The 9,850-nt window shown below is 57.5% G+C and overlaps 1 protein-coding gene across 2 annotated transcripts; it reads right to left on the bottom strand.

The window, feature by feature from the left end:
• Nucleotides 1–417: 417 nt before the first annotated feature.
• POLR3H (RNA polymerase III subunit H) lies at nucleotides 418–8,987 on the bottom strand. Of its 2 annotated transcripts, none has more exons than XM_059680831.1 (7): nucleotides 8,917–8,987; nucleotides 8,514–8,797; nucleotides 5,303–5,399; nucleotides 3,628–3,714; nucleotides 3,039–3,102; nucleotides 1,561–1,762; nucleotides 418–709 (listed from the first exon to the last, which is right to left on the bottom strand). In XM_059680831.1, exons 2-7 carry the CDS (start codon nucleotides 8,622–8,624, stop codon nucleotides 656–658), a joined length of 615 nt encoding a protein of 204 aa, XP_059536814.1. In that variant the 5' UTR covers nucleotides 8,625–8,797; nucleotides 8,917–8,987; the 3' UTR covers nucleotides 418–655. The 2 variants fall into 2 exon arrangements, with proteins under 2 accessions (XP_059536814.1, XP_059536815.1); XM_059680832.1 differs by having other exon boundaries at nucleotides 8,910–8,928.
• Between the last annotated feature and the right edge of the window lie 863 nt (nucleotides 8,988–9,850).

The raw sequence follows: 9,850 nt of genomic DNA, 5'->3' as shown, positions 1-9,850 counted from the left end.
GGCCTGAGAGCGACAGCTGTCCCCGAGCTTCCTGCTATACGGATGGGAGACAGGGCCATGACACAGCTGGTCACCAGTCCTCACCTGGAGCCAGCAAAGCCCATGGCCTCCACCTGCCACATTAGTGGGAAGGAAGGTGCTTGTCCCTTAATCCTCACTCTTCCCAGCAACTGATGGCTCCACAGCCCCGGGCAGCTACCCCAGGCCGGCCTCTCATTCCGTGTGTGACCTCAGGGAGCCACCAAGCCCAACCGGCCCAACACCTGGCCTGCGGCAGCCTGGATCTCAGCCCCCAATCCTGCCATGTGTGGGGGGCCGTCTCCACAAGTGATGTGAAGAGGGAGGACATACTGTCCCAACTGTGGCAACTCGGTGACCTTAGGTCGTACAGCAGCCAGAGACAGGTGGCTCCTCAGCTGCCATTGCCATTGTTTATTCAATAAAGTCTCTGTCCCTGAGAGCGGGACTTCTGGGAAGAGGAGCAAGGCCAGGATGGCAGGGAGCGACGAGCTGGCAGGGCACTCCTGGCCCCACCAGCAGCTCCCTCCGCAGACTGCAGACTGCCCCTCGGCATCTGGGCTGCTGCTGTCCTCAGGCACCTTCCGAGGCTGGGGTAGGGCCTGTGGACTGGGCCGGTCCACGTCCAGCACCAGGGCTAGCTGCTCGTCCACCAGGAGAGGAGGCCCAGGCCCGGCTCACTGATGGATCCCTGCGGGAGGAGAACAGGCACATTTCATCTACCTTCAGGGCTTGAGCCAACTCAGGAGGCAAAAAGAGCCCTTTGTTCAGGGTGCCCAGCAGGCCCAGTGCTCCCAGCTGGCACATGGCACACACAGCCAGACTCCCCTCCTGCCCCAACGTGTAAGGCCTGTAAGGAAAGCGTTGGTTCACTAAGGACACGGCCCTGGCCCCAAGGCCTTGGGGTAAGATGCCCTTCCTCGTCCCCAGGCCCGTCCAGAAGCACCGCAGGTGAGTGGTGAGTGCCCTCCCGAGCCACCTGTGGTCTCTTCCCGCCAGAAAGGCCTGGTGACCTTGAGCCCCAGCAGCCAAATCCATGTAGGAGGATGCCCGGGGCCACCTGCGTTTCCGACAGACACAGCTGCCCCCAAAGTGGACAACCTGGGGCTGATGACCCCAGAAGGCCCTGACACCCACTTTTTCACTGAGTTCATGAGGGTAAAAGGCAAAACGAACCCGTCAGCTCTGGCGGGTCACAGCTTCCCTGTCACCTCAGGCCGTGCTGGGTCTGGTGTGGGAGCAGCCCTGAGGGTCACCCTCCCTGAAGCCCCACCCATACTCTTGAGACTGACTCCTCCCAAGTCCCCTCCTTGGTTCTTCCATTATCAGTGGCCTAGTCATCGGGCTCGGCTGTCCCTTGCACCGCATGGCCTGCAACTCCGCACAAGGGTTAGGGCCCAGCCACAAACCCAGCTCCCAGGGAGACATGACTGCACTCTGACCTGCTGGGGGAGGGGCTCCAGGAGGGGGACCCCAGTCACCACGCAAAGAAGCGGCTCCCACACCACGGCCCCAGGGTTTCGGCAGCACACGCCATCTCACCACAAGCGTGTACGGGGCCTCCTTCTTCGGCGGCTCCTCGCTGGTAGAGGCCACCTCGGCGGAGCTGGGCCCGGTGGGGGACGTGTCCACGAAGCTCTCATCCACCACCCGGAAGCGGATCTCCTCGCCGGTGTCCATGTACAGGTCGTGTGCTCCTTCCTCCGTCTCATACTCCCACACCCACACCTGCTCGGCATCGTCGCTGGGCGGGGTGCAGGTCAAGGCAACCACCGGACCCTGGGAGTTCCAGAGGGTTGGGGGTTCCTCCCACAGAACCTCCCCCCTCCCCCGGAAATCCAATCCCAGATTGAGTTCACTCTGGCTGGCAGGCCCATGAGCAAGTGGTGAGGTCTGGGCCCGAGGAGAGGAGCAGGAGCAGGTTGGGAACTCGGGGGCCCCCACCAAGCACCCACAGGCTTTGCAGGTCATCAAAGCAAGAAGGAGGCTTGAGAGCGGAGTTGGAGTTCGCCTCTCAAGCAGGAATGGCCATGGCCAACTGCTGCCTGGGGTGCCCCTGCCAGGTCCAACTCGGCCTGTGCATCCTCTGAGGCCAACTGCCAAGTGCAGGATCAGCCCACCACCCGCCAGCTGTGACCTGGGGTCAGGCCCCCCTCTCAGGGTCTCCATCTATAAAATGGGGGCTGCAGCAAGGCCCCCCTCACAGGCTGTGGTAAAGCGGTAAACACACTGGTCATCCCTGTGTTAGCTAAGCTGTCCTGTGTTCTGTGCACCGTGCCAGTCCACACCCCTCCATCCGCACCTGGGACACTGACCAGGCAATGCAAGGGGTTGGTGGTGGAGGTCAGGTGCCTGAGGGCCCACAGCTGGCGAGAGCACCAGCAGGACTGGGTCAGGTTTTCTGACAAATTCTGGAATCACACACAGACCGTGACCCTGGCCCTGCCAGAGCTCTGCTGAACCAGGGAGGACAGCCAGCGGATTCTCCCAAAGGCGCCCACACTGGAGCCACACTGCCCTCTAGTGGCGGCTAGTGGTCCTGCCGCTCCTGTGCCAGGTCCTGCACTGGGCATCATGGGTACAGTCATGACAGGATGGGGTCCCTCCCAGTGAGCAGTGGGGTCCCTTCAGTGAGGATGCACAGAAACAGACACCTGCAGTGCAACAACCCAGCCAGGACCCTCAGTCAAGCCCTCACGTGCAGGCTGATGCTACCACTTACAGACCAGAGGAGGGGAGAGGAGCCAGTCAGGGCAAAGCTCTCCAGGGAAATCATCTTTGAGATGATTCCTGCAGGGACAACTAAGCCAAGTGCACCGGAAGTGGCAGTATCCCTGCCTACAACCTACACAGCTAGGCTGGGCAGCCCAGACAGAGGCACAGGCATGGGGCATCATGGTCCGTGGGGAAGCACAGCTGGGGGGTGGGCAGAGGCCGGCAGCTGCAGATCCCAAGACCCAGCCACACCCTGGAGTGAGGACCGTCTTTCAGAGGCCCGAGCTTTAACACTGGAAGGATACAACTTGGCTGGCTGCTGCAGTGACTCGGGGGGGATGAGGATGTCCTCGAAGAACCCTAGAGAGACTGGAAGTGACAGCAAGGGACAGGGGCTTACCATGGACAGGTCAACACTGAGGGGTCTGGAAACTCAAGAGGCAAGCCCTTTACTGTGTGCTGCCTATGGGGCAGATGTCATCATGGAAATCTGCCCCCCATCCCCCCCACCTCGGAGTCCCACGTGGGCCTCTGCCTATACCACTCACACACCCTGAGCAGCCACCAAAACCTGAGGTGGACACCACACACGACATGGACCAGTGGGTGCTGACCACCCTGAGTCACCTCCGTCCGCTCCAGGACCCCCTGAGGTCCGGCCTCACGGGGAAGCTCACAGCGCTGAGGTCTTCGCCGCTACATGAACGCAGGAGGGGGCTGAATATTCTTGCTCACCCCGGTAAAATTCTGCTTCTATATCTGACCCTCCCCTGACCACGGGGCCCAGCACTGAAGCTAAAGGGAGGCCATCTGGCCTGGCCACTGCCCCAGCCTCTGTCCCCCCCCCCCTCCCGTGCTCCCAGGTGTCGTCTGAGGAGTCAGGGCCGCCGTTACCGTGCACTCCCTCGGGGCTGCAGCCTTTGATCTTTCCAATCAGAATCTCATCCAGGAACGGATGGAACACCACATAGCGGAAATGAACTGGAAAGGAGGGCATGTCAGTGACGAGCAGGCACGTGAGGAACGGCTGCTTCAACCCGGGCGGCCCCCATTCGCCAGCACACTGACTCGGAGCCCCGTAGCTGCTCCGGGAGCCTGCCCAGCAGTCCACTCAGGAGTCCCCCTGTGGGCCCAGGCCCCACAGCTGAGTCAGAGGGACCTCACGCCGTCCCGTGCGAGGTCCCCGCTTGGGCCTCATAAGAGGCCAGCAGCAGTGGTCCTGGGTCTGAGCGCTGGCTCCCAAATCCATCAGATGAGTCACACCTGAGTCCCTCTAGTGGCAGCCGATTCTGGGCCAATGACAACAAAGTCAATTCCAACCTTCCTCCAGGCTCTCGCCTTTAAGTTCTAAAAGGGCAGAAGCACCTGGCACAGGCTCCCCCGGACTGGTGAAGTGTGCCCCAGGCACAGCTCTGACCTGAAATGCTACAAGCGCCCTGAGATTAAGGAAGGGGGACAGAGCTGATAACCTTGCATGCATGCTTCTGTGGGTCCCCGTGCCCTGTCCGAGGAGGCCCGCATTTGCCGGACTGCAAGCCAGGCCCTGGCAGAAGCCATCACCTTGCCACGCCTGCCCCCACTTAAAGCACTGAATGGGGGGTGGGGGGGCATTCACACTGGCCTGAACACCCAGGGCTAAAATGTAAGTATGAGGCTGCCCCCTGCTGGCCACCGAGTGATGATCTCAATCTCACCTCACCGTATCAGCTGTCATACTATTGCCCAGAGTCACACAGCTATTCTGCCTTGTTCTGCCATGGGGAGACTCCACGTCTTTCTGGACCACCAGACAGGGCCATGTGGCTGAATCTGCCTTCCTCAGACAGGTTTAATCCCAAACACAGGCTTCCGCCACCAGCACCCTCAGCTGCCAAGGGACAGCAAGGCCCACGTGCCCCCAGCTCTCTGCCAGGCTGCCTCCTTGAGGCTCCATGGGGCAGGAAGGCTTGGGGGAAGGAGAGGGGGCAGCAGGCAACCCCTCCCTGTGTGTGAGGCGGCAAACGGACATCTAAGCCATCATGAAGATTTATGGTCCTCATCTGACCTCACGGAGAGCAAATGAGGGCAGCCAAGGGTCACTCACCCACGGGATGGAAAAACCCCGTCCCCCACATGACACAACATCAGTTCAGCTCCCTAAATCCCCAGGGAGCCTCTACCAAGCCTGTGCCAGGCCGGCTTGGGCACTGCACTGACGGGGGGCGGGGGGGGGGGGCAGAACAATACGATCCTGTGCCCAGGGAGCCCCATCTGGAGCAACCACCTCCAAAGGCACATGGTGAGCCACCAGAGGCAACAGATGACTGGGAACACTGCGGCCCGTTGTGCGATGGATGTATTCCGCCTCGAAGGCTTAAGTGCTGAGCCCTGCTCCAACGTGGATGGCCCGCGAGGCCTTGGGAATTTCTTACAGATGAGGAAACTGAGGCCCAGAGAGAAGAGTCCGCCCACCAGTCAATTCCTGGCAAGTCAGGACTAGGCCCCAGGTCTCCCAACCCCAGACCAGGACTCCCACCCCCGAGAGCTGAGCCACACGAGAGCCAATGCCCCCGGAGAAGAGGGTACCCACCTTTGGTGTGCGACGCACCATCCCCGGGAAACACGTAGGCATCCTCCAGCTTGGTGATGTCGAACAGACAGATGCAGAGTCCCACGTTGTACACGACCTATGTGCGTCAATGTACACACACACACACACACACACACACACACTCAGTGACCCGAGGCCCAGCTCCAGGCCGTGTCTTTTGAGGCCCACCACCTCAAGGCAGGTATAATCACCCGTTTTACAGCTGGAGACGAGTTGGGGTCCTGCCTACAGTAAGCACAGATAAGGAACCTCAGAAGGAGGGGGAGCTCTGGGAAGAACAGGCCTTTGGTGACAAGGCAGATCCAGGTTACGCCAGCTCCACCCTGTGGGACCTCCAAGGTCATCTCTGAGCCTTGGTTCCCTGTCTGCGAAAATGGACATACCAGGTTGCAGGCTTGTTAAACAGAGAGAGAGAATGGATGGGAAACCGCTACCCAGTACCTGGCTCACATGCTAGAAACAATAACACTCAATCAAGGATCACTATTATTACTAGTAGGGATAGTGGTAGGGGAACCCCTGGTTAAACCTACGCTTCCCAAGGTCCCCAAGTCCGTGCTAGAGCTCACGGCTCAGTGAACATCAGAACCACAACTCATCTCCGTTCTGCTCACAACGTCTCAGATACACAGACAAGGCCACAGGGACTGAGGCTGGCAGTGACACGTGGCCAAGGTCCCAAGACTGGGCAGAGGACATCCCATGCCCATCCCCACCCCATGGTGCTCCAAACAACTGGCCGCTTGCTTGGTGTCTGCTAATCTGCCACCAGCACCGTCACCTCCCAATGAGAGACCCTGCAGGACGGTTCAAGGATTAGCAAGAAGCTCGGAGAACTCACGAGTCCTGGCCAGACCTCACCACGGAGAGGCAAAGTCCAGCACAAGCTCTACGCCCTCAGCTAGACCATGAACTTCTCTGTTTGGCCTCCTCTCAGATGACTCAATGATTCAAATATAGAGCCTTAGCCAGTTTGGCTCAGTGGATAGTGTTGGCCTGAGGACTGAAGGGTCCCGGGTTCGATTCCAGTCAAGGGCACATGTCTGGGTGCGGGCTCGATCCCCAGCAGGGGGCATGCAGGAGGCAGCCGATCAATGATTCTCTCTCAACACTGATGTAACTCACTCTCCCTTCCTCTCCGAAATCAATAAAAATATATTTAAATATATATATATACATTTTTTTCAACAATAAGGAATTTAAAATATATATATATATGGATATAAAGACTTGTCTCACCCTGGCCGGTGTGGCTCAGTTGGTTGAGCGCTGTGCCATGCACCTAAAGGTTACCAGTTCAATTCCCAGTCAGGGCACATGCCTGGGTTGCAAGCTGGACCCCAGTAGGGGGCATGCAATCAATGCTTCTCTCTCACAATGATGTTTCTTTCTCTCCCTTCCTCTATCTCTAAAAATCAATAAAAACATATTTTAAAAACAGAAAGAGAGACTTGTCTCAACAGGTCACTAAAGGATCCATGCCACAAAGGGACTATGCTCCATTCTTGGGCTTTGCACACCTGCTCTCCACGATGACCCCCCACAGGCCCCTGGCTTTCTACATCACAAAGTAACCAGAAGCCATCCACCAAGGACTCCGTGAGTTCTCCCTAGATCTGCACACCCCTTCTGCGAGCTCAGCCTCTATGGAAGGGACTGGCTTTCTGTCTAAAGCCAGCCAGTCTTCCCGTGCTGGCTCCTCCCCACCTGCTGTTCCACAGATGAACACCAATAGCCCATGAAGTCCGACAGGCCCTGTGCGGGCTCGCCCCTGCCCAGGCCATACCAGCCTCCTCCACGCCATGAAGGTACAATATTCCCTGCAAAGGTCACGTGCTGTTTCCTCTTTCTGCACAGCTCTCCGCTGGGGCAGCCCCTCTCCCCAGAGAAGGAATCCTCTAGTTAGCTCCTCCTCTCCCTAACAAAGCAGCCGGTCTCCCTCACCGGAGAAGTTCCTTTCTTCCACAGGCTGTGAACACCTGTCCTTCACAGCCTTTTCCTCAACTGGTCATCACACTCCACCGTGGGACCCTCTCATTCAGGGCAGAACCTTGTCTGTGTCATTCATTCAATCAACAGACAATTATGGGACATCTACTCTACGCCAGACTCTGCCTAATATGGGGGAGACACTAGGGGAAGAAAGCAAAGGTCCCTGCTCTCATGCAGAGGAAAAGAGAGAAACCGTAACCCACTAAAAAATAAGAAAATAGAGCATAGAAACTGAAGTGCTAAGAAGGAAAGAGTGACATGTCACAGAGTAACTGAGGAGGGAGGGTTACTCCAGAAAAGGCAGTAACTCTCTGGCGAGCTGGCACTAAGGCACGTAGGCCTGGCACACAGAAGGTGCACAAACATATTTTTGCAAGAATTAATGGATAGCCCTGGCTGGTTTGGCTCAGTGGATAGAGCATCAGCCTGCGGACTGAAGGGTCCCAGGTTCGATTCTGGTCAAGGGCACATGCCCGGGTTGTGGGCTCGATCCCCAGTGTGGGGCGTGCAGGAGGCAGCCGACCAATGATTCTCTCTCATTGATGTTTCTATCTCTCTGTCTCTCCCTTCCTCTCTGAAATCAATAAATATGTATTTTTTAAAAATTAATGGATAAACCTCCTGACCATCCATTTTCACAAAAACAATGCATGGTTGGACAGAAATTATTATTTTTTTAAATACATTTTTATTGATTTCAGAGATGAAGGGAGAGGGAGAGAGCGATAGAAACATCAATGATTAATCATTGACAGGCTGCCTCCTGCACGCCCCGACTGGGGATGGAGATCACAACCGAGCCATGTGCCCTGACCAGGAATCGACCGGTGACCTCCTGGTTCACAGGTCGATGCTCAACCACTGAGCTCTACCGGCCGGGGCAGCAATTATTATTTCGATTTTACAAAAGGAACCCGAGGCCCAGAGTGTGAACCCAAGATTGCAAAGTAACTTGGGAAGTGTGGCATCCCGCACTTCGCAGTTACAGGGGCCTTTCTCAAACCAGACTTCCTTTTGGTTCCCTCCGACATCCTTGGGGGATAAGGACTGCCACGTACAGGTGAGAAAACCGAGTTCTAAGAGCAGCTTCTTGCCCAAGGCCAGAGTCTGGCAAGACCGAGGCCAGGCCCGCGGCACGCGGGTGGGCAGTGCGGGCCTCCCGCGCCTGGGCTCACCCGCGACCCCGGCGGCCCAGTACCTTGTTGGCCAACTTCTTATTCAGTTCCTCGGCAATGGAGTCGTTGAGCTTCCTCTCAAACTGCCACGGGGGGATCCGCACAGTGTCCACCATCTCCACCAAGACGAACATCCTGGCCTGCGCTGCGGGCTCGGGGAACGGGAGGGTCAGTCGCGCACCTGGGCCTGGGGCTGTGGGGTTCCCGAGCCGCTTCCGTGCGGCCCCAGGCGCTGCGACAACCCTCCGGCCGGCAATCTGGCTGTGCGGTGGGGGCTGCGGTGTCCCGTGCGGGGCATGTTCCGCTACTGCAAAGGGAGGAAACAGGCTCAACGCGAGGGGAACTCTGTCCGACGTGAAGGGAGCCCGCGCCGCGCCGCCCCGACCCCCAACCACACGCCACGCGCCGCCGCCACGCACCACGTACCCACACGCAGCCGGCGGTCGCACGACTTCGGGCGAGATTCCGAATCCTATGGCTTCCGGAAAACCGACCAATAAGAAGCCTGTGCCCGCCCCTCGACGTGGGGCGGCGCTGCCTATTGGCTCCTTCGCGGAGCGGGGTGAGGCGGGGCCTAGGTGGGATGGGGCGGGGCCTATACCGCCTCCCCCCCCCCCGCCCCCCCCACGCTGAACTGTCAACCCTTGCACCACGCTCTCTGGTTGCTAGGCGACCTCAGTGCAACCAGTCAGCTTGTGCCAGTGCCATACTCCTTGCTGGTCTCAGGCTGTCTTCTGCTCTGTAGCCAGAGTGGTCCGTTCAAAACGCAAACACAATATACTACTTAGACCCTTCAGAACTCTGGACACGGGAGAATTGACTGGAAAGAGACAGGCAAGACCGTTCTGGGGTGATAGAAATGATGTCTCTTGCCCTACCGGTTTGGCTCAGTGGATAGAGCGTTGGCCTGCGGACTGAAGGTTCCCGGGTTCAATTCCGGTCAAGGTCACATGCCCGGGTTGCGGGCTAGATCCCCACTACAGGATGTGCAGGAGGCAGCAGATCAATGGTTCTCTCTCATCATTGATGTTTCTATCTCTCACTCCCTCTCCCTTCCTCTCTGAAATAATTAAAGAAAAAGAAAGAAATGATGTATCTTCTTTTAGGTGGTGATTATACAGATGTATACAATTCTCAAAACTCATGGAACTCAACACTTAGGATCTTTGCATTTATTATAGTCCGATTACATCTCAATTGAAAAGTGGTAATACATTGGGACCAAAAAACCACCTCAGAGCTTCTCACTGGACTAATAATAAAGTCCAAAGCCTTATGGTAGCTCACAAGGCCCTAATGGATCTTCTTGCTCACACCCACACCTCCACCTTCTCTTCCCCCACATTCCAGTCTAATTCAT

Source organism: Myotis daubentonii, chromosome 2 (assembly GCF_963259705.1).
Source record: "Myotis daubentonii chromosome 2, mMyoDau2.1, whole genome shotgun sequence".
In the NCBI taxonomy this organism is placed as follows: Eukaryota; Metazoa; Chordata; class Mammalia; order Chiroptera; family Vespertilionidae; genus Myotis; species Myotis daubentonii.
The sequence above is the reverse complement of the archived record's forward strand: the minus strand, read 5'-3'. Positions and strand labels throughout refer to the sequence as shown.

What these genes read in the sequence shown, in the direction of transcription:
- POLR3H (XM_059680831.1), bottom strand. Translation starts at nt 8,624, where the DNA reads ATGTTCGTCTTGGTGGAGATGGTGGACACTGTGCGGATCCCCCCGTGG. An exon ending in ATAAGAAGTTGGCCAACAAG is followed by an intron (nt 5,400 to 8,513) that starts GTACTGGGCCGC and finishes TGACGCACATAG; the next exon opens with GTCGTGTACAACGTGGGACT. An exon ending in CTGCAGCAGCCAGCCAAGTT is followed by an intron (nt 1,763 to 3,038) that starts GTATCCTTCCAG and finishes CACCCCGCCCAG; the next exon opens with CGACGATGCCGAGCAGGTGT.